This window comes from Carcharhinus amblyrhynchos, chromosome 19, assembly GCF_965287045.1.
Source record: "Carcharhinus amblyrhynchos chromosome 19, sCarAmb.v2.hapA, whole genome shotgun sequence".
In the NCBI taxonomy this organism is placed as follows: domain Eukaryota; kingdom Metazoa; phylum Chordata; class Chondrichthyes; order Carcharhiniformes; family Carcharhinidae; genus Carcharhinus; species Carcharhinus amblyrhynchos.
The window spans coordinates 40,181,431-40,205,791 of NC_137342.1; the positions used below are offsets into that span (position 1 = coordinate 40,181,431).

The 24,361-nt window shown below is 44.8% G+C and overlaps 1 protein-coding gene across 4 annotated transcripts in view; it reads left to right on the forward strand.

The window, feature by feature from the left end:
* The window catches only part of plxna4 (plexin A4), a 641,164-nt gene that overhangs the window by 22,550 nt on the left and 594,253 nt on the right, over positions 1 to 24,361 (forward strand). For all 4 annotated transcript variants that reach the window (XM_080207652.1, XM_080207655.1, XM_080207653.1 and 1 more), the window contains exon 3: positions 3,667 to 3,849. In XM_080207652.1, coding sequence (XP_080063778.1) covers positions 3,667 to 3,849 — 183 coding nt within the window. The remainder of the gene's footprint in view (positions 1 to 3,666; positions 3,850 to 24,361) is intronic.

Sequence of the window (24,361 nt, forward strand, 5' to 3'; positions counted from 1 at the left end):
TCTTGGCGCTTATTGGTAGGGGGATTGAATTTAGGAGTCGTAGCGTTATGTTGCAACTGTACACAAATCTGGTGCGGCCGCACTTGGAGTATTGTGTGCAGTTCTGGTCCCCACATTACAGGAAGGATGTGGAGGCTTTGGAGAGGGTGCAGAGGAGGTTTACCAGGATGTTGCCTGGTATGGAGGGGAGATCCTATGAGGAGAGGCTGAGGGATTTGGGGTTGTTTTCGCTGGAAAGAAGGCGGCTAAGAGGGGATCTGATTGAAACATATAAGATGATTAGAGGTTTAGATAGGGTGGATAGTGATAGCCTTTTTCCTCTGATGGAAAAATCTAGCACGAGGGGGCATGGCTTTAAACTAAGGGGGGTAGTTATAGGACAGATGTCAGGGGTAGGTTCTTTACCCAGAGGGTGGTGAGGGATTGGAATGCCCTGCCTGCTGCAGTTGTAAATGCGCCTAGTCTGGGGGCGTTTAAGAGGTCTGTAGATAGGTTTATGGACGAAAAGGGATTGGTTTAGGTTAGTGGGTCATTGTTGTTGTTTTTTTTAACTGGTCGGCGCAACATCGTGGGCCGAATGGCCTGTTCTGCGCTGTAATGTTCTATGTTCTATGTTCTATGTTCTAGATATTGCAAAGCACTTCTTGAATCAATGATAGGGGAGGTGGTGATGTGGTGGTATTGTCGTCGGACTAGTAATCCAGAGACCCAGGGTAATGCTCTGGGGACCCGTATTCAAATCCCACCATGGCACAAAATGGAATGTGAATTCAATTTAAAAAATTTGGATTTATAAGTGTAATGATGACTATGAAACCATTGTCAATTGTTGCAAATCCCATCTGGTTCATTATTGTCCTTTAGAGAGGGAAATCTGCTGTCCTTACCTGGTCTGGTCTATATGTGACTCCAAACCCACAACAATGTGGTTGACTCTTAACAGCCCCTTTAAGGGCAGTTAGCAATGGGCAATAAAGTCTGGCCCAGCCAGTGATGCCCACATCCCATGAACAAATAAAAGAAGGTACCTTTGAAATAAAAACAAAACATGCTGGACAAACTCAGCAGGTCTGGCAGCTTCTGCGGAGAGAGAAGTGCAGTCAATGCTTTGAATACCTCTGACCTTTCTGTATATTGGATGTCAGTATGAAACATCAGTACAGTGGTCAGCACTGTTGACTCTCAGCACCAGGGACCCAGGTTCGATTCCTGGCTTCGGGCCACTGTCTGTGGGGAGTTTGCTCATTCTCCCCGTGTCTGCATGGGTTTCCTCCAGGTGCTCCGGTTCCCTCCCACAGTTTGAAAGACGTGCTGGTTAGGTGCATTGGCCATGCTAAATTCTCCCTCAGTGTGCCCTGAACAGACGCCGGAGTGTGGCGACCAGGGGATTTTCACGATAACTTCATTATTAATGTAAGCCTACTTGTGACATTAATAAATAAATTTAAACTTTATTCCTCTCTCAACAGATGCTGGCAGACTTGATTGGTCTGTCCAGCATTTTCTGTCTTTATTTCAGATTTCCAGCCTCTGCAGTACTTTTGAAATGCATTCACTGTTGCATTGAAGGAAAGGTGGCAGCCAATTTTCCAATGGCAAGATTCTACACAAAGCACTGTGATAATGAACAAATTGGGCAGGATTTTCCAGCCACGTGTGCCCTGAAACTGAAAATTTCTGCTCAAAATCATGGTCTGCCTTTCGCCCATTGTGATTCCCGTGGTGGTCGGAATGGGAAAATTTGCCCCATTATTTTTTTGATGTTGGTTGAGGGATAAAAGATATTGGCTAGAACGTGCCTGATCTTCTTCATGACAATTTAAGCTCGTGTGAGGGGATTGGGGGGCACATAGGCATCGGGTAAACAGAACCTCCGACAGTGTTCCATCCTCACCGTGCCAGTTTGTTGACTGAGATTTCTTTTATGCTTCTATCCCTGGAGTGCAACTTGATTCCACCACTGAACCACTGCTAGTGGAGGGTTAATCTCTAAACTGATGCCAAGTATTCTTTCCTCCCCCTCCACTCTCGTCATTCAATACTTGAAATGGATACATTTTTTGAGAGATCCTCTTGTTCCATATTGGCGATGTCACACCTCGAGCTCACTGAAACCAATAAGCCTATTTAGAATTATTGATTAGTATTGTAAGCTGAAATAGAAGGCCCTTCTCCCAAATGCACACAGCTTCAAATAACACTATGAGCCAATAACTCTATTTATAACCTTCAGTGCTTTAGCTTTGGAAGCAATACAATTTGGCCACTCTTTGAAAAGTATGTTTGGAAAGTTGACACTCAGTATGGTACTGGGGGAGTGTTGCACTGTTTGAGGTGCAGTCTTCCAGATAAAATATTACATTGAGCCCCCATATGCACTCTGGTGAAGCTACTGATCCCATTACACTATGCTGGAGAAGATCTGGGGAGTTCTTCCTGATGTACTGTCCTATTATAAAAATCCACAGTAATGCATTTATGGGCAGCATGGTGGTAAAGTGGTTAGCACTGCTGCCTCACAGCACCAGGAACCCAGTTTCAATTCTAGCCTTGGATGATTGTCTGGAGTTTACACGTTCTCCCCCTGTCTGCGTGGGTTCCCTCTGGGTGCTCTGGTTTCTTTTCACACTCCAAATGAATGTAGAATTGATTGGCCAGGCTAAATTGCCCCTTGGTTTCGGGGGGATTAGCAGGGTAAATGCATGGGGTTACAGGGATAGTGCTTGGGTGGGATTACTGTCAGTACAGGCTCAATGGACAGATGGCCTCCTTCTGCATTGTAGGGATTCCATAATTCTATGGTTCTATGAGCCCCCATTGTGAACCTATTGATCCCATGACACTAAGCTGGAGAAGATCAGGGGAGTTCTTCCTGTACCTATCTCTCAAGCATTACATCTTAAAATAAAAATCTAGGGTAATTGCAACAGATGTTCTGATCAAGCTGTGATGTGAAACAGATTTAGGCTCTAGATGCTGCACCATGGAGTGCATTAAATCTGAATTTTTGGGGGGTGGGGACAGGTGTTTAAGTATGTTTGGGGGGAAAATGTCCAAGTCTTAATTTAACTTTTATTGTCACAAGTACGCTTATTAATACTGCAATGAAGTTACAGTGAGAATCCCCCAGTCACCACGCTAGGACATACTGAGGGAGAATTTAGCATGGCCAATGCACCTAACCAGCACACCTTTAGGACTGTGGGAGGAAACTGGAGCACCCAGAGGAAACCCGTGCAAACATGGGGAGAATGCGCAGACTCGGCACAGGCAGTGACCCGCGCTGGGAATTGAACACTGGTCCACTGGCGCTGTGAGGTAGCAATGCTAACCACTGTGCCACCATGGCGCCCTAATTCAGTTTTGGTGCAGCCAAAAACCATTCTGCCTTCTCCATATCAAATGGTAGTAGACTCAAGGGATAGAATCCCACCCTGAATGCTCATTACCCAACGGGACAAAAAACCAAAAATCATGCTTCAGCTAGAATTATTATTTTTTTGATTGAATCCGGTTTGGTTGGACGCTGAGTTTACTCGGGGCACTGGTCTGCATGAATCGGGGTCAAATCACCGCCCAGTCCCTTTTTTCGCGGCTAGCGCTAAGTGCCCATGAACGCCAATGATTGTGGCTGAATTAACCATTGCCTGTCTCTCTCCCTTGCAGCCTGTTCCAATTGATGACAGTTTCTGCGGGCTGGACATTAACGCTCCGTTAGGTGGCTCCACTCTCATGCAAGGCATCCCCCTGTTCTCCGAGGACCGAGACCGAATGAGTTCAGTGATTTCATACGTCTACAACGACCATTCCCTGGTGTTTGTGGGGACTAAGAGCGGCAAACTTAAGAAGGTAGGAGGAGCTGGTTTTGCTGGCTGGGGAGGGTGGGCTTATTGGACGGCCCTTTGCTGTGGGAAGTCTTGTTAAAAGTGCATTGAGTACTGAGTGTTTGTGTGGATGTACCACCAGGTTATTTTACCTTGTCTAACCACAATGGGACCAACAATTGTGTAGAATTTACTTTAACCTTGGTGGAGGGCAAAGGGATTTCACTCACTGCTGTAAAGGAAAGGGGCATTATTGAGACAACATTCAGACTGTTGGGTTTGTGCACTTTTGTCGTTACTTTCTTTGGGGGTGGTTAATGACTGAGGGGGTTCAAGTGTCAACTTATCATTGGCGGATTTGTTTAAAATTAAGTACCCATGAATCAAATTCTTGGGAATGTGTCTTTGGAACTAACGAAATGAGAGCAGTCCAACTGGATGGACACTTCCTTAATGGGTTTGCTTGAGTGTGCCAGCTTGCCTTTGGTCCACGTTGGCACTACAGCTTGCTTACTTGGGTGAGAGTAGCTGAAGCGAACAGCAAGTTTGGTTGGCGTGTTCACCTTTCGTTGTTGTCACTGGAGCTTGCTGTTGGACAGGTGTTTTTTATATCCAATTCAGCAAGTGAGACATTCCAGATCCAAGCTGACAAGACAGGCTTCCCACTTCCTGTCTTGGGCTTGATCTACAAGGTCCAAGCTGATTGGAGCAGGCATTGCACCTTCTCCAAGGCTCGATCTTATTTGCATCTTAGCCGAAAGGCCTAGATGTCGCTTTAAAAAATTGCTTCAGTGGAAACTCATGACTTCAATCAAGTGCAGGATGCCAAAACTATGCTTGACCTAAGCCAAAAGGCAGGCTGTTAGACAGGTATTGAGTCAGGAACATCGAACTACCGAATCCCCAGGAGTCTTACTGCTGCCTCTCCAAGCCCTGGTTCCCTATCCTGACTCCACTCTACAGAAATATTTAGTATGCAGTATGCATATGCTATGTACAGTGATATCTTTATCGATATAGATTTGTGAGCAGGTTACCAGTACTCCAAAGACAACAAATTAGTTTCCCTTCCCGCCCCCAAGCTGAATATCTATTGGTACAGAATGTGGAAGAGGCACTTAAGACTGATGGTCCTGTGCAGATCTTGAAGAAGAAACAACATCTCCACCATATTTTTGTGACGTTCCTTGCTTTCGTTCTGCAGTTCAGTTAATGCATGACCCTGTTATATTTGCAGATAGCTGTACGTGTAAAAAAACCGTTGAGGTGAGACTTTGGGATTGAGAATGGAAAATGACATTTCTCACAATTGAGTGCGGAAAACTGAGACCCCAAAGCAGTGCCGTACTAAGACAACCTGTAGCTGTTAGCATGACCTGTAACCAGATACAACTGTGAACAGATCACAGTTAGTGTATTTTTTGTATTGTATTTTTCTCACACAATCTTTCATATGGTTTGGAAAAAGAGGACTTTTGCTCCTTGCCTCACTCAAACAGCTTATCTGTCGTTGACGACTAAGGATTAGACAAGTCCCATACCGCCCCCTCGCCCTGCCGCAGTGAGGCTTGACATTGGCAGAAGTGGGATTGCTCCTTTGTCCCACATGTGGGTGATGATGCCTGCATTCACCTTGTCAACTGGCACCCTGTGCCACTCTGCAGAACTGCCTCACAATGAAGATATCCCGTGCTGATCTGCGACAGTCACTAGAGAGCTAATAATTCCTCCTCGGGATATTTCATCACACTAAAGGCACCATATCGATAGAAGTTAAATTTGTACCACTTCGTTTGGATGCGACCATTCAGCAGTAGCCAGTCACAAAGTAAATCACACTGCCCTTTTTCTGAGAGATCAGCAGAACACAGAAATCACTCAGTTTGGATCCAGTATGGAGGGGGGTGGGGATGTTTGTTTAACGAGAGTAGTGTTTTTTTTCAGAACAATTTTAATCAAGATTGATTGATTGAAAGTGCTGAAATTAATAGTCACCAAAAGTGGTTTAATTTGATAATGTAGATTCTCAGAGCAGCATGTGTGATTGGGAGTTAACAACTGATGATTCAGGAGGTCGATGCTGCCTCTGATTTTTCTGAGAGTTGAGCCACCACACCCTCCCTCTCCTGATTCGAGAGCCCACCCTGCCCTTCGTGCCACCGTTAATGCAGAAGTCTGCTCAGTGCCGGCGCTGAGACTCCCAGAAAGCAAGCTTAATATGCGGTTTTAATGTGGAGAATTGGATTAATCTTCGGGAGGCCAGAACCATAGTTGACTTGATTGCAAAGAAGGGATGTTATTCCAAAAGATTTATATGCTCAATAATTGGGACACAATGGTAAATTAATCCCTCTGTGTTATTCCCTCTTTGATTACTGAGTGATATCTCGATTCTGTTTCTAAAGTCAAGTAACAAATATTTAATTTTGAGCTAATTTTAATGGCTCTCGGGTGGCAGGGATTAATTGTGTTTTGAGATTTCAGTGACAGCATCTCTTTTTAGTGTGGTGATTAATGTCTGGAGATTTCTATTATTTGATTTACATATTAAATAGAGGCTCATAAAACAGGACTGTGAGAAGAGGATGCGTGATCCTCGCCTCTGAGATTGGCTTTTCTGGCAGCGGTTGGGAGGAGTTCTCTGCTTCTATTGAGAACTTTGGTTAGAGAAATCGTTCTGTAGTGTACCGCAACATTGATGGTATGGGGAGATTTAACTTCACAAAATATACGTGGGAGAAAACAATCTCTGCTGTGCAAATTAACTCCGCCTTATTTATTCATGTCACAAGTAGGCTTACATTAACACTGCAATTAAGTTAATGTGAAAATCCCCTAGGTGCTATACTCCCGTCCCTGCTCAGGTACATTAGCCATGCTACCTTCTCCCTCAATGTACCTAACCAACACGTCTTTTTTTTGTATTATCTTAGCCATCCTGAGTTCATCTTCTCTTCAACCCCTCTTGACAATCTCTCCCTAGGAGAGCTTGGATATACTGCAGCCTATGGTGTTAGCCTGATCTGAAGCTGAGGAGCAGATTGTTGGGGAGCACTGGGGAGAAAGGGACGTTGTGATGTGTAATAGAGGAGGGGAGAGGGGCACATTTGTTGTCAGATGATTTGAGGACTGGGTGCACAGAATCTGAGTTTGGTTAAGTTTATTTATTAGTGTCACGAGCAGGCTTTACTTTAACACTGCAATGAAGTTACTGTCCTAGTCGCCACACTCTGGCACCTATTTAGGTACACTGAGGGAAAATTTAGCATGGCCAATGCCGCTAACCAGATCTTTTCAGACTGTGGTAGGAAACCAGAACACCTGGAGGAAACCCATGCAGACATGGGGAGAATGTGCAGAGTCTGCACAGTGACCCAAGCAGGAATTGAACACCGGTCCCTGGCACTGTGAGGCAGCTGTGCCAACCACTGTGTCATTGTGCCACCCTGCTCTGCCTTGTAACTCCGAGGATCATCTTCTTAAGTATTGCTCTTGCTCCATGCGAGTGAACATGCGGACCACACAGATGTAAATGGGTGCATGTTTGCACTTATGCAAAATTGCAGGGGAAAGCAGAGCGGAAGGGGGAAATTTGGTTAACTCTTTAAAAGAGCTGACATGGACACAATGGGTTGAATGGTCTTGTTCTGTTTTGCATGATTCTACAAAAAGCTCACACAAGAACTCCTCTGGCCTACCCTTTAGTCCCATTCCTGGAAACACACGTCACTCCTCTACAACCTTGCTTGTCTGGTGCACTCACTGTATGTAACACAGTGAAGTTTTTAGAAGTGCTTCCTATATCTCCCTCGACAACTCACAAACCCTTTCAGCCGCTGCTAATTGGAGTTAGTGATTAGCATGGTTTATAAATTTAAAAGAATGTTTTTTGTGGGGGTAATAAAATCTCCCTGAAAATAATGCAATGGGAACACAGCACGGTTTTGCACATGGTGTTTCAGTAAATAAGTCACCCGTTGTAACTGTTTACATGGTGCATATCACACGCCTGACAGTGTATGCTGGTTCATTTCAAAACTAATTAGAGTATTTGTACAGGTGCTTGACTTGATAGGTTTGACTCTGCTTTTGAGACTTGTAACTTGCCCTGTTTCTATCTACAGATAAGATGAACGGAACAAATGATAATTCGAACACCCTTTTCTAAATATTTATCTGAACAGCCAACTCTCAGTTTTACAGCTAATTTCAAATGGCCCATATTTCTTTGCCTTCACTCACCCATTTCTCTTTTCAGCGAGCCGCACTGCGGTTAGCACTGCTGCCTCACAGTGCCAGGGATCTGGGTTCAATTCCGGGCTTGGGTCACTGTCTGAGTGGAGTCTGCACATTCTCCCTGTGAGGGTTTCCTCCGAGTGCTCCGGTTTCCCCTCTCAGTCCAAAAGGCGCGCTGGTTAGGAGCATTGGCCGTGCTAAATTCTCCCTCAGTGTGCCCGAACAGGTGCTGGGGTGTGGCGACTTGGGGATTTTCACAGTAACTTCACTGCAGTGTTAATGTAAGCCTACTTGTGACACTAACAAGGAAAAGGAAAATGATGTTGAGGGATTCATTCTGGGTATGAGGGGAACATGTCTCTTTCCCCTGCCTTGATTGCTTCTCTTCCACATTGCCCCTCCGTTGCCAGTACTTGCGGCTTTGTTGTTGGCTTAAAAGCAGTTGAAGACATTGAACTGTGACTTATAAATTCCAGCTGGATGTTGGTCCTCTGGAAGCCTATTTGCCAGCGATGCCTCTGTTTAGTTTGTGAGATGAGTCTAGCCTGCCGTTGAACCTGATTCTGTTGGCCCACATCCCTTTCCAGCAGTAGTTGTTAACTTCGGGGTTCTGTCCTCACTGCTGTCAAATAATTCCGGGACCTTTGTGAGAACAGCCCCAAACTAAATCTTGCTTTAACAGGCACAAGATACTGTGGATGCTGGAAATCTGAAATAAAAAGAAAGTGCTGGAAAATCTCCACCGATATGGCAGCAGCTGTGGAGAGGGAAACAAATTCGAATCCATATGACAGATATGATTGGGCGGCACAGTGGTTGGCACTACTGCTTCACAGCTCCAGGGACCCTAGTTCAATTCCAGCCTTGGGTGACACTGTGGAGTTTGCAATTCCTCCCCGTGGCTGCCTGGGTTTCTTCTGGGTGCTCCGGTTTCCTCCCACAGTCCAAAGATGTGCAGGTTAGGTTGATTGGCCATGCTAAATTGCCTCTTAATGTCAGGGGGATTAGCAGGGTAAATATGTGGGATAGAGCCTGGTGGGATTGGTGTTTGTACAGGCTCGATGGGCCAATTGGCCTACTTCTCCACTATAGGGATTCTATTATTCTCTTTAGAATCTTGCTTTACTTGTTGTGTAGGGACCCTTGTTGGAAAGGCTGCATTACATATGTTGGGTGAGGATGGGGTTCAAATAACCTGTTGGCACTCCACTCTTGGCTCACCCTAAAGACTTAATTTATCCAGTGAAGACTTTAATAAATAGAATCCAATGGTTCATAGAATCCCTGCAGTAAAGAAAGAAGCCATTCAATCCATCGAGTCTGCACTGACCACAATCCCACCCAGGCCCTACTCCCATATCCTTACATATTTACCTACTAATCCTCTAACCTATGCATCTCAGGAACTAAGGGCAATTTTAGCATGGCCAATCAACCTAACCCACACATCTTTGGACTGTGGGAGGAAACCCACGCAGACACGAGGAGAATGTGCAAACTCCACACAGGCAGTGACCCAAGCTGGGAATTGAACCCAGGTCCCTGGAGCTGTAAAGCAGCAGTGCCAACCACTGGGCCACTGTGCCACCCTCAGTTGGCGGATCTGTTGCATTTGGCTGAGAAATTGATTAAAATGACCAATTAACTTTGGGAAATTGGGAATGAGAAGTGCTGCTGATGCCAGCTTGTTTTTGGGAAACGGACATTTTATTTCGTTAATTCAGAATCACGATTTGCCCTTCACTCAAACTGTTGGAGGAGGTGATGGGGCCCTTGCAGCTAGGAAGAGGAGGAGTAGATTAACTGTCCATGTTTACTTGGGCACAAGGCAAAACTGGAGATATTAGGGATTCCTAATCTGGAAAAGAGGTGACCGTAAAGGCACACGTGATAATAAACCTGATAGAAAGGGGAGCACTGTTCGCATTAAACCTTGATGTGAGGACCAGTGGGTGTTGGAATGAGCTAGCAAAAGGTTCACCACCAACCACCTTCTCAAGGGCAATTGGAAATGCGTAACAAATGCTGACCTTGCCAGTGAATATACTCAAAAAAACTGAAGAGGATTTTGTTGTTACATCTTGCAGCTATCTGCATTATAAAAAAAAATTACATGTACTGTTAACAAGCTGTGAATGTCACAATGATAGTGTATTCATTTTTTTAAATGCCTGGTATTGAGCAGTTGTTCAACAACATGATTGCAATTTGATTAAAGGACAATGGCAGTAGGAGTGTGTTTATGTTTGCTATTAAATTCCTTTGGTATAAAACAAAAGCAAAAATAGTCTGGGACTGATTGCACTTTCCTGATTCCTGACAAGGCCACCTATGCAGACCCGTATGCTGACAAGGATAGAGGAAGACTATTACCCATATGTTAATGATATTGCTAAAATACCCATGCGAAGGGTAATATTTAAGTGCTTGGAGCATTTATAAAGACAGACTCGCACAGCAGTGCCATGCAACCATTTATTAAGATGGTTTACAGATTCTGAGGTCACGTGCCATTTGGAGGTTGCAGCCACTTTTAAGTGACTTGAAGGGTTTGCTCTTCGATCTCTGGTTACATTTCAGCCCTATGCTCCTAATCTACAGGCATGCGATGTGGAAAGGGTGGGGAGAGAGGGGAACCTCCTTGTAAACCTACTTCTGGGAGGCTAAATTGTCCATTAACAGGTTGAGACAGCGGGCAGTCGAGAGGGGTCATCTGACCCCACTGTCTACTCTTGTACCACAGTTACATTATGGCTGGGTGTCCTTGGAGAGGGAGCATGCGGTGGCCACTGGCACATGTCTTTGACCGATAGGCATCTTGGGAGCTGGGGTGCATCATCACCTGCAGTAATGATATTTTGGTTTAGACAGTTAAGTTACCTTTCCCAATATGTTTTTGTTCCAGTTGTCTCACCAGAGTGTCTCACTCTTTCTTTGTTTTTTGTTCTATCAAGAATATAAAGAGAGACTTCTGGGACACTTGGCAGAGGGGGGTGGTGGGGGGGGGTCGGCGGTCAATGGAAAAGAAGCAGGCATATGTTATGCTGTATGCTGTAAATAAACCTATTTTCAAAAAAAATTATTATAGTTCATAGAATCCCTACTGTGCAGAGGGGTGCCATTCGGCCCATCAAGTCTGCACCGACCACAGTCTGAGCCAGGCCCTATTCCTGTAACCCCACATATTTACCCTGCTAATCACCCAATACTAGGGTCAATTTAGCATGGGCAACCAACCTAACCTGCACATTTTTGGACTATGGAAGGAAATTGGAGCACCTGGGGGAAACCCACACTGACACAGGGAGAATGTGCAAACTCCACACAGTCAGTGACACGAGGCTGGAATTGAACCCGGGTCCCTGGCGCTGTGAAGCAGCCTTGATAACCACTGTGTCATCATGCAGCCCCTAAATTTCAACTGGCTTGTGATTGAATTTAACAAAGATTGTCTCATCAGTCCAACCTCCTGCACCTAGAACAAACATATGGACTGGCATTGTCTGGTCTCGTGTGCCCCAGCACTGCTGCCAGTGAGAATGGAGAATTTGGCACTGAGCCAAATCCCAATTCACTGCAATGGCACTGGAGAATTCCAGCCATTGACTCAGCATTGGTGTGTCAATTAAGCATCTTAAAGGCATTTTGCCTCTGTGACCCATCTTAAGATCTGTCCCATTGTTGATTGTAAACAAGCAGTTCCTGATGACTTAGGGCAAACTTGGGGCTGATAAGTTGAACTTGTCCTTTCTTTCAATGATTGAAGGTGTCAGTTCCAAAATACCAACAGAATGGTCACCTTGCCAAGTTCCCACTGACTCACTATCAGTCGAATCATTCGTGTTCCAGGTTTAGTGTTCGCCATGCCATTTGGTAACTTGTGTGTCTCCTGAACCCTTTCAAGATCAGAAGGACCAATATTTCTTCCCCCACCCTCAGTCTCTTACATGCCTTGGACATTCAGAATCGTATTCATATCTCCTCCTCCAGGGTATTAATATTTGCTTTTGATTTGTTGAGCAAACCTGCACAAGTTGTCTGATCAGAATATTGTACTCGTTTAAAGAAGACTTCCTCCATATACTCTTCTCTGAATTTTGTTTTATTGTTGATGAATCTCGGGGACTAGCCAGAACAGCAGGGTGGTAATTTGGGAACTAACAATGAGGCAAGGCGAAGGTGTTTCGGATACTGAGGGTCCTGCGAGGACATCCACATTCCCTGATGCTCAATTTAGAAATGTGTGGCTCCATGATGGGAACGTGTACTGACAATTGGCACCTATAGGTGCAAGGTACAATGACTGCTTGCATTGTTTTTATACTAATTTATGGGATGTGGGCATCATTTGCTAGCCAGCATTTATTGCCCACCCCTAGTTACCCTTGAGAAGGCAGTGGTGAGCTGCTTCCTTGAACCACTGCAATCCCTTTGGTGTAGGTAAACCCACCATGCTGTTAGGGAAGGAGTTCCAAGAATTTGACCCAGCAACAATGAATAATGGTAGAGGTCATGGGTTTGGGCTAGGATATGTCCTAGACCTGCTTGTAAACCTTCTCCGCCTGGACTGGTGTTATCCTGCTGGAACTCACCATGGGAAACGATAGAAGATGCCCAGAATGCCATCAATTGATGTTCTCGAGCACCTTTGATCTAACCTGGTAAAACATCCTAATGCTCTTGAGAGTAGCAATTATCAAACCATATTTGACAGAGAACATTAGGACAGGTGACAAAATAAATTTGGCCAAAGAGGTCAGTTTTGAGATGAATCTTTAAAATGGAGAGAGATGCAGAGAGGCAGTGTTTGAGAGTCATTTGAGTGTCTTATAAGGCTTTCTCCTATGTAATTGTTTTACTGGCGTCCATTGAGGGTCCTGGGCTTGTGTGGGGTTTGGGGGCTTTTCAGCTTGTAGAGGTGATTAAAAATTTTCCCAGTAAGGATCATCTTTGAGTAATAATGAAGTTTAACAATAACAGTGACTCAACAGAACAGGAAGACAGCAATAACTATGAAAACAGGAGCACTAATAAAACAGATCTTTCTTACAGAGTTAACATTGTGGAGGACCGGGATGTGCCAATCCACACAATGAAGCCAGCCAGGTTGTGAGAGCAGGATGTAGGTTCATGCCCTAAACCAGCTTGCAACTTTAAAAGGCACTCTGAATAATTCAGAAACCTTGGCGTGTAAAGTTTATTTATTAATCACAAGTAAGGCTGACATTAACACTGCAATGAAGTTACTGTGAAATTCCCCTAGTCGCCACAGTTCGGCACCTGTTCAGGTCAATGCACCTAACCAGCAAGTCTTTCAGAATGTGGGAGGAAGCTGGAGCGCCCGGAGGAGAATGTGCAGACACGGGGAGAATGGGAAGATTCCGCGCAGATAGTGGCCCAAGCCCGGAATCAAACCTCGGTCCTTGGCACGGTGAAGCAGCAGTGCTAACCACTGTGCTGCCTATGGGCGTCAGCAATCCTGGAATTAGTACCTGTCCACCATTTTTAAAGGGCCCTGATAGGTGAAAGTCCACAGGAAGGGAATTCCAGAGGCTGGAGCCTAGGAAATCAATTGTCAAGGTTCACACAGGAGGATTGGCCAGTTGGCTGAGGTACCAGATGGAAGCCACCCTGCATTCTACTACATTAGAAAAGTTGGGAGGAGTGCGGAGTGGGTTCAAGTGAGGAAACCTATTTGCACCTCTAATAAGCTGTGAATGCTCTGGGTGAATTGAAATTTCAAGATTAAGGTGGTTTGATTGTTTTGTTAGGCCTGGGCATCAAGGGAGCAAAGGCGGGTAAATGAAGGTGAATCTAATTGAATGGCGGACAGACTTGAGGGGCCAAATGGCCTATTCCTGTTAGGGTCTTGGTTATTGGTGTCACGTGGCCTGGGCTGTTGATGGACCCAGAGTGAATGGTTCTCATTCTCCCAGAAATACAGGACACTGGCCTACCTGAAGGGGTGATGGAGAGCAGACAGTACGGTTATGACATCGCATTACAGACTGGAATTTGAGACTTGGCTTGTAGTTTCGATGTGAATTGTAAAGAACAATCTTTAGCCAGAATAGTTCCAATTTAAACAGCCGGATCACCAATTATAACCCAGGGCAGAAAGTAGGAAAACAGCATTCTGACAAGAAGCCTAATGAATTATTAAATCACAGCAATTAAAGTATCCAAGGGAACATGTCTCTTTTCTTTTCCCCTAGACTTTGCAGCAAAGATAAGCAAGAAAAAAGAGTCTTTTTCAGTTACGGGGCTGACCTGACTGCCCAAACTTGGAGAGCTGGTGGATTTCCTAAAGCTAAATTCATTGAGAGACAGGGTGGGGAGAGCTGTGATACTGAGGGTTCCCTGCTGAGAGGGAAGTGCAGGAGTACTGATCTAGCGAGACAGGTAGTCATTATCCCGTCTCAGTAAGTCTCTGCATTCACAGCAACGATTAGGTTCGAGGGCAGGCTGTAGAAAGGGGTTGATTCTTCTGCACTTGAGAGGTGATTTTGTGCTAAGAGGATAAGGACAGATAAATCCTGAGAGCGCTTTCCAAATTGAACTTTGACTTCTGAACAAAAGCATTCAATAGTTGATTGATGCATGGCACACTGCTCATTGGTATCACTCAGATATGGAGGATGGCGGCTTCACCTTGAGCCTTTCACGAGATTGATACCGAGCAAAGAGGATATCCTCACTAGGAAAGTCTGAATAGATCCCGGCTTTTCCCGGAAGAGAGAGGACTGTGACATATTCTGTTTCGGGATAATTGAAGTGTTTCATTGGATGGCCTTGCGATATTATCGCTGGAATAGTAATTACTGAATGCTAGTACATGTGACGATAATAAATCAAATCAAATCAAAATATTAATTTAGAAACTCATCTAATGTTCTGGGGCCCTGGGTTCGAATCCTGCTGCTGCAGATGATAAAATTTGAATTCAATTAAAAAAAATCTGGAATTGAGAATCTACTGATGACCAAGGAACCATTGCCGATTGTCGGGAAAACCCTGTCTGGTTCGCTAATGTCCTTTAGCGAAGGAAATCTGCCGTCCTCACCTTGTCTGGACTACATGTGATTACAGAGCCACAGCAATGTGATTGACTCTTAACTAACTTCAGGCAACGAGGGATGGGCAATAAATGCTGGCCAGCCAGCGACACACATGCCCCACGAATGAATAAAGAAATGGATCATACAGTGCAGAAGAGGTCCTTGAGTCTGCGCTGACACATTTGAAACACCTGAACTCCCACCTGATCCCATTTGCCAGCGCTTAGCCCAAAGCTCTGAATGTTATGACATGCCAAGTACTCATCCAGGTACTTTTTAAAGGATGTGAGGCATCCCGCCTCCACCATCCTCCCAAGCATTCCATACTGCCACCACCACCACTGTTTGATAGGATAGACATAGAGGACGTGTGGGTGAGACCAGGAGGAGTTAGACCAATTTTTAATTGGTAATGGGTTGAACGTTTGTGGGGAGAAGGGTTACGGGGATGAGGAGCATATCAGCAAATGGCAAAGCAGACTTGGTGGGCTGAATGGCCTAATTTTGTTCCTGTATCTTATGAACTTTTATATTTGTAAGCCAGGATGGTGGGTGGCTTGGAGGGAAACATGCAGATGGTGGTGTTCCCATGTATCTGCTGCCCTTGTCCTTCTAGATAGAAATAGTCATGAGTTTGGGAGGTGCTGTCTGAGAATCTTTGGTGCATTGCTGCAGTACATCTTGTAGATAGTGCACACCATCAGTTGTGGCTATCTTGGCATTGGCTCTTCCACTCCAGCTCCCCACTCAAATCTTATTTCTGTATTCTATTTCCCACATTTTTTTGTAGATTGTTTGCTCTTAAATCCGTTTCCAATTCTCTTTCAAATGATTTTTATTCTCTGCCTCAATAGTCAGTTCTGCTGACACTTCATATTCTGACAGCTAGCCCTGTGTGTGCGTGAGACTTGCTTCCAATTTTCTCCCCCATTCCTCTTTCATTTGGCAACTGATCTCAATCCAATCCCCTTTTGTCAACCAAGAGAAGCTGCCTTCTATTTACTTTCTCAAGATTCCTCTTGACTTTTAGCCATCAGAAGAGATAATAAACCAAGGGTATCCCATCAGACGGTGACTAGTGCACTGTGGAGTTAAACAAAGGAGGATTTTGTGTCTGGTTGGTAACCAGAGGACACCGATTTAAGATAATTGGCAAAAGGAGTAGAGAAGTGAATTTAATTTTCTTTAAAAAAAACACCAAGTTATGATCAAAAAAGGGTAGTGGAAGCAAATTCAGGAACTGTCAAAGGGGAATTGAGGGTAGACTTGAAATGAAATTTTGCATGGCTACAGGAAAAGAGTGAAGAAGTGGGACTAACTTCATAGCTCTTACAAAGAGAACCAGCACTGGCACAATGAGCTGAATGGCCTCCTTTGCTGTAAGATTTTATGAAGACTTTTAAAATGGATAATCAAGTTTGTTTTCTATTTCTCTAATGGGAAATATTTTAAATGGCAAAGACTGGAGACTGATGATGGATTAGTGCACTGACCTTTCAATCTAGCACTTCAATCCAATCCCCGCTGATGGGGTATAACTCTTTGTCCTTTGGTTGGAAGGGCTCAATCTCATCACTGGTGTTTCCAGGGCCCTCAAGATGTTGTCCATTTAGTCCCTCAAATTTGTTCCACCATTTTATTAAATTGTGATTGACTTGCAATCTAACTGCATATATACTCCACATTTGCCTCATACCCATTAATATCCGAGGCAGTGGTGGGTAACCTGTGGCTCAGGGGTCACATACGGTCCAGCTGGGTCCTGAGTGCAGCCCACGAGACATTGTGTTGACTGTTGCCCGCATGCAGGCCACATCCCATTTGTTTCTGTCAGCATAGATTTTCTCCTACCGGTTTGACTGAAGTGATACACATGTAAAAGGAAGGGCATAAAGTGAGGTGCATGCTGATTGCACACAACATTGAGAGCCGTCTGCTCCCTCTGCGTCCAATTGAAGTGTAAATATTTCTTCTGAACTTACCATTTGAAGTTGATAGTTCTATTAATATATGAATGATTAAATATTTTCTGTAACTTATGAAATATTCGGCATGTATTAAAAATATTCAATCTTATTCATGGGGTCATGGTTAATGAACAAGACCGATTTCAATCTTGCGTCTCACTGAGATGAAAGAGGACCATTCATGCAGCCCACTCACCAGTCTAAGTTGTCCGTCGTTGCCCTAGGTTAACAAACTCACCAGCCTAAGTTGCCCATCATTGCTTGAGGTTAACAAAATCCATCTATCTCAGATTTACCATTGATAATTGATTTGGTGTTATTTATGGAATGGAGTTTTGGACTCCTACCTTTTGCATGTAGAAATGTTTCCTGACACCCTGGAAAGGACTAGCTGTATTTAATTTTGGTGATATGCCCCTTGTCCTAGACCCTTCCCCACGAGAGGACAATGTATCTTTCTAAACACCTTACACGTTCCCTTCACTATTCTGAAAACTGTGATCAAATCATCCTAAATTTCAGGGAATGCCACCATAGTGCGTCCAATCTCTCTTCATAATTAAATCCCTGGAGTCCTACACTCACGTGTCCTATTCAAGTGTACCCAGAACTGCTCACATTACTTCAGTTGTGATTTAACCAGAGCTTTATACAACTGTAGCAAAATTTCTACCTCCTTGCATTCTAGATGTAAAGGTCAGCACTCCATTAGCCTTTCTAATTATTTTTGGACCTGTTCATGCTATTTTAATGATTTATGCACCCGGGTCTTTTCACCGTTTAGTATTTTGATCAATTCTTTTAAGGTCCAAAATGGAGCTTATCTCTTTCTGCGTTGACATCCAATTGCCACAGTTTTGTACATTTGCTTAAATTTATTAAAAACTCTTCATAATGTTATGCTTCCAGTGCTTACAATGCTCGTAGTGGGGTTGTGAGGAGCGAGTCTACAAATTTTTGTTTTTTGCTGCAGTTGTACCTTAGTTAGACTGCATCCAGAGTCCTGTGCACAGCTTTGCCCTCCTTACTTAATGAGCTCAGAGAGGATTCACTCGACTGATTCCGGGGACAAAGGCATTATCTTACGAGGAAAGGTTGGGCCTGTATCCATTGGAGTTTAGAAGAATGAAAGGTGATCAGATTGAAACACCCAAGATTCCAGAGGGACTTGAAAAGATGGATGTTGAGGATGTTTCTTCTTGTGAGGGGGGTGGAAGGGCATCGAGAACTAGGGGGAACAGTCTCAAAATTAGGGGTCTCCTACTTGAGACTGAAATGAGGAGATCTTTTTCTCCTAAGGGTTACTGATATGTGGAATTACCTACCCAAAGAATAGTGGAGGCCTAGCTATTGAAATTATTCGAGGCCAACTTAATGTTTTGACAGACAAGGGGTTGAAGGGAGGGCGAGTAGGAAAATGGAGATGAGGCCACAATTGGCTCAGCACTGATCTTGTCAAACAGTGGCGCCGGCTCGAGAGGCCGAATAGCCAGTTCCATCTTTAATTCTTGTGTTCTTTAGGCAAAATGAGGGAAAGTTTTGTTACATTGGCTGCACCAACAGGGTCTCTTAATGTTGATGAGGTGGGACTGAAGTTGTGCTCTCTCACATGGACATTCCTTACCTTAACAACCATGAGATTCATCCAGCTGTCTCCAAAGCAAAACATATGAAATGCTATCATTCTAACTGGATTGGAAGATTATTATAGGATATCCCAGTGTAGTGTTGTGCCTAGGGGTAGCCCTGCAATGTTCCCCAGTATTTACTGTTCAAGGCAGGAGCATCAAGCTTATGAAACTGAATGCATGATGACATTACTCTTTTAAAACACAATTTTTCTTTATTAATCAACTTCAAAGTGTAGACTGTTTAGAAACCCGTGCTGACAGACTAGCTTCTGTTCCATCACATGTTTTCCATTTTTTTTGTACGGAAGTCTTGGTTTTCATTTGAATCCACAGCTCTGGGAGTTAACTCTTTCTGTCCCAGAGAATGGATTTCCTCCACTTATCTGCCTCCCAGTGAACGGGCCACTTTGCCTCAATATCCAAGGCCATAAGAAATTACCTAAATGGATAAATAACACGGTTAGCACGGCTGCCTCAAAGTGCCAACGACCCAGGTTCAATTCCTGGCTTGGGCCTCGCTGTCTGTGCGGAGTCGGCACGTTCTCCCCATGCCTGCCTGGGTTTCCTCCGGGTGCTCTGGTTTCCTCCCACAGTCCGAAAGACATGCTGGTTAGGTGCATTGGCCATGCTAAATTTTCCCTCAGTGTACTCAAACAGGCACCAGAGTGTAGCAACTAGAAAATTTTTGTTGTAACTTCATTGCAGTGTTAATGTAAGACTACTTGTGACTAATAAATAAACTTTAAAACTTTATCGTGCCTCAAGTGTTTGATTGAATCCCTAGACACCTCCTGAAGGCAATTCTGACTTCCTGCCATGTGTGATGGGCAATAGGGAATATTGAGGCTGGGGGGTGGCAGGGGGGGTGGTGGTGGAGAGAAGGCATGGGGCGGAAATGGTAACATCACTCATTTTGTATCTTGTGATGAGTCATTTTCATCTTTGACAGACTTGAGGAATGTGAAATTAACCAGTCAGACTTGGGCAGGAAATAGGGGATCACTTCACAGAGAGAGTGTCACGCCACAGCTTGATCTCTCTGTAACCCTCCAAAACTTCAGGTTTGCCCTGTAATATGAGCAGAAGTTCAGCTGGCCTTGTTGCTGCTTTGGGTATCGGCTGTGGCTCAGTGGGAAGCACTTCCAAGAGTCAGAAGGTTCTGAGTTCAAGTCCCATTCCAGCCATTTGAGCATGTAATCCAGGCTGCTACCCCAGTGCGCTACTGATGGAATGCTGCTCAGTTGGAAGTGCCGTCCTTTGGATGAGATGTCAGTCTAGTGCTCTGGCTGTCGCCTCTGTTATTCCAAGGGCCCTGGCATATATTTATAACCAACATAATTCAAACAAGCCCCCCTCATTGGCCGGAATTTTACTGGCACGCCTGAACAGATTCCGGGGGTGAGTGAGGCTCAGAGTACAGCATTCTTTGTTGGCCTCAGGCGGGACTGTATGACCCTTGAATGGACGGTGCTGGTAAAATTCTGCCCATTATCTCATTGCTGTTTGTGATACCTTGCAGTGTACAAACTGGTTGCTGCATTGTTCAAAATTGCTGCAGTGTCAATTTTAATGTTACTCCATTAGTTAGCGACATGTCAGAGATGTTCTGTTAGTGTTTCAGTGACATTAGTTATGAATTCAAGAGTTTAAGAATCTGCTTGACAGGGTGGCCCATAGCTCTGGGCTTCTCGATAGTTAAAGATCACCATATGGGCCTCCAAGTTGTCACACCAAACTCATTGATACACAGCTTCACCTTGGTGATGAGGATAACCTGTGGAACTCCTGAGATCAACTCCAGTTCAGCAGTTACCAGTCCTCTCAAGTATCACCCCACCCCTTCCATTCGACAGAACACAACACCACACAGAGAAATAACTCGAATCAGCAGCAAGATGGACTTCCCCAAAAGAACTTCAAGACCCTCTCTAATTCACCACGTGACTCTATGAAACTCCCTCCTGATACAAATCAAATATCTCCACTTGTGTGGGGAGCAAGGTATAGAGGAGATGTACAACGCAAGTTTTTTACACAGAGGGTGTGGGTGCCTAGAACTCGCTGCCAGGGGAGGCGGTGGAAACGGATATGATAGTGATCTTTAAGGGGCGTCTTGACAAATGTGTGAATAGGATGGGAATAGAGGGATATATTCCTGGAAGGTTTGGGGGTTTTAATTCAGTTGGAGGGCCAAAGAGCCTGTTCCTGCGCTGTAATTTTCTTTATTCTTTGTTCTAACTCTATAACACAGAAACCTGGAGGAAAACTTAGGCATAAATCACGAAGGATAGTAAGAGTTTTTATAAATATATAAAGAGGAGGAGGCTGGCTAGGGTGAATGTTGGACCCTTCGAGGATGAGAGGAGGGATTTAGTGGTGGGGGATGAGGAAACGGCTGAGGCCTTAAATAAGTTTTTTGCTTCGGTCTTCACGGAGGAGGACGCGAATAGTTTGCCAGGTATTAAAGATAGAAGGATGGTAGGAGTTGAGGGCCTGAATGCGATCACTGTCACTAGAGAGGTAGTGCTCGACAGACTAGTGGGACTGATGGTAGACAAGTCCCCAGGACCGGATGGAATGCATCCCAGGGTTCTGAAGGAAATGGCAGAGGTGACAGTGGATGCCTTAGTGATTATTTTCCAAACCTCGCTGGATTCCGGGGAAGTGCTGGAAGATTGGAAAACGGCTAATGTTATGCCGCTGTTTAAAAAGGGTAGCAGGCAAAAGGCAGGGAAGTATAGGCCGGTTAGTTTAACGTCTGTTGTAGGAAAAATGCTTGAATCCGTCATCAAAGAAGAAATAGCGAGGCATCTTGAGAAGAATTGTTTGATAGAGCAGACGCAGCACGGATTCGTTAAGGGCAAGTCGTGTCTGACGAATTTATTGGAATTCTATGAGGATGTGTCTAGTGCGGTGGATGTAGTGTTTCTCGATTTTCAGAAGGCGTTTGATAAGGTGCCACACAAAAGGTTGTTACAGAAGGTTAGGGGGCATGGAGTTGGGGGTAAGGTGTTAGCATGGATAGAGGATTGGCTGTCAAATAGGAGGCAGAGAGTAGGTGTTAATGGGTGCTATTTGGATTGGCGGTTGGTGACTAGTGGAGTGCCCCAGGGATCGGTGCTGTTTACCATTTATATAGATGATCTGGAGGAGGGAGCTGAGTGTAGGGTGTCGAAATTTGCTGATGACACAAAGATAAGTGGAAAAGCAAATTGTGCGGAGGGTGCAGAAAGTCTGCAGAGGGCTCTAGATAGGCAGAGCGAGTGGGCGAGGACCTGGCAGATGGAATACAATGTTGGCAAGTGTGAGGTTATCCACTTTGGCAGCAATAATAGTAGGAGGGACTACTATTTAAAGGGCGAAAAGCTGCAGCATGCTACAGTGCAGAGGGACCTGGGGGTCCTTGTGCATGAGTCGCAAAAACCCAGCCTCCAGGTGCAGCAGGTGATCAGGAAGGCAAATGGGATGCTGGCCTTCATAGCGAGGGGGATTGAATATAAAAGTAGGGAGGTCTTGCTGCAACTGTACAGGGTACTGGTGAGGCCGCAGCTGGAGTACTGTGCGCAGTTTTGGTCACCGCGCTTGCGCAAGGATATTTTGGCCTTGGAGGGAGTGCAGAGGAGGTTCACTAGGCTGATACCAGAGTTGAGGGGGTTGAACTATGAAGAGAGGCTGAATAGACTGGGCTTGTACTCGTTGGAGTTTAGAAGGATGAGGGGGGAATCTTATTGAGATGTATAAGATGATGAAAGGGATGGATAGGGTAGAGGTGGAGAGGTTCTTCCTGCTCAGAAAGGATAGCAGGACTAGAAGGCACAGCCTCAAGATAAGTGGGGGGCAGTTTAGAACAGAGTTGAGGAGGAACTTCTTCACTCAAAGGGTGGTGAATCTCTGGAATTCTCTGCCCGTTGAAGTGGTGGAGGCTACCTCGCTAAATATATTTAAGACATGGGTAGATAGGTTTTTGGTAGGCAAGGGGATTAAGTGTTATGGGGAGAAAGCAGGAAAGTGGAACTGAGCCATTTCAGATCAGCCATGATCTTATTGAATGGTGGGGCAGGCTCGAGGGGCTAGATGGCCTACTCCTGCTCCTATTTCTTAAGTTCTTATGTTCTTGACACACATTTCAACAACCAGGCGTCAATCTCCCCTGGAAACACGTGGGCAACCTTCGACAGAATACAGACTGTACATAGCCAATGTGGTCACCTGACCTTCAAGTGGCACCTTAGAATCTTGCCTGCGGAAATCCTAACAAAACCCATGGTGCACAAAATAACTTCTCCCCCACTCAAGTTTGAGGGTGAGGTCCCAGACTTACCCTTGCTCTCCAGGAGGGCATTGGGCTGGTTAGAGAGCTTGATGTGAAAACTGTGACTCCAGTTCCCGCTCCTAACTCCATCAAAAAGACAGAATGGGACCACAGTGTCTATACTTCAAAAGTACATCAGTTGCTGTAAAGCTCTCGGGGGCGGGTGGGGCGTGCATTGGGCTTCTGAGAGGCAGTAGAGGAATGCAATTCTCCCAGAGTAAGAGGGCGAGAAAATGCCATTGAAGACTTTACAAGATCTACATTCATCCTATTGAGCCCCTTCATCATTTTAAAAGCTGTCATTAGGTGATCCCTTTAGCAATCTTTTTTGCAGGGATCGTAATGTTCTTTCAATTTTGCTATCATTATTTCTTGCGCCTTCTACACTGCCTCTCTCCTTTTTTTTTACAATAAATGTGGTCTCACCAAGGTTTGATACAAGGTTAACCTGACTTCTCCGTTTCAAAAAAAATGTCCCTATATCTTTCTATTCCTCCAGCCATGAACCTGAGTGCTGGGTGTGCTTTTTTTTTTATGGTCTTATTAACCTGCGTTGCTATCTTTAGTGATTTGTGTATCAGCTTTTCCTGATAAATGTAACCTCTCAGCCCTGTTATCTTCCGTGTAAAGGTAGTTGCTATTGCTGGAATTACATTGCTTGCAGATCACTGTGACGTGATTGTGTTCTCTTTCTGTGGGTTGTCTGTGGGTACCCTTGTGATGTGTGCAGAGTTTTGTGGCGTGACTAAAATGAGAGGCCCTACTCAGGATGCCATGGAGCCTGTGGCACTGAATGGACCACTTTGTTGAAACACATGGCTTCAGTGATGTAGTTAAAAAAATTGTAACTGTAACAAAAATCTTTATTGTGAAATCGAGAGCCGATGCTCCCCGGAGGCCGAAATACTGAGCAACACCGGGGAGGGGGTTTGGGGTCAGCGGAGGGATTGGGCCTGACACGGGCCAAAGGTCGAGGGGCATTTCGGGACAGGATCAGCGTGATGTCATCCTGGCTGTTGGCACATTTGAAACCACGGACAGCTGGTGGGGCCCACACACTGGTTAAAAGGATCAAACGCTGTTCAAGGGGTCCATTGTGGAGTTAGTGATTATCCATACACTCAAGAGCTTGATCTTTTACTGACCTCCTTCCTCCCTCTGGCCTCGTTTCTTGTTTTATGAAGTATGGCACAGAAAGTGTCTGTCTTAATATGGAAACGTTAGCTTCTCTGCTCCCTGCCTAGACTGACATTTGTAGTAACAAGTTGAGTTGTGGAAGGGTTGAGGGCATGGGGTTGAAGATCCACCTCTTGCTTTTAATTATTTCTCATCA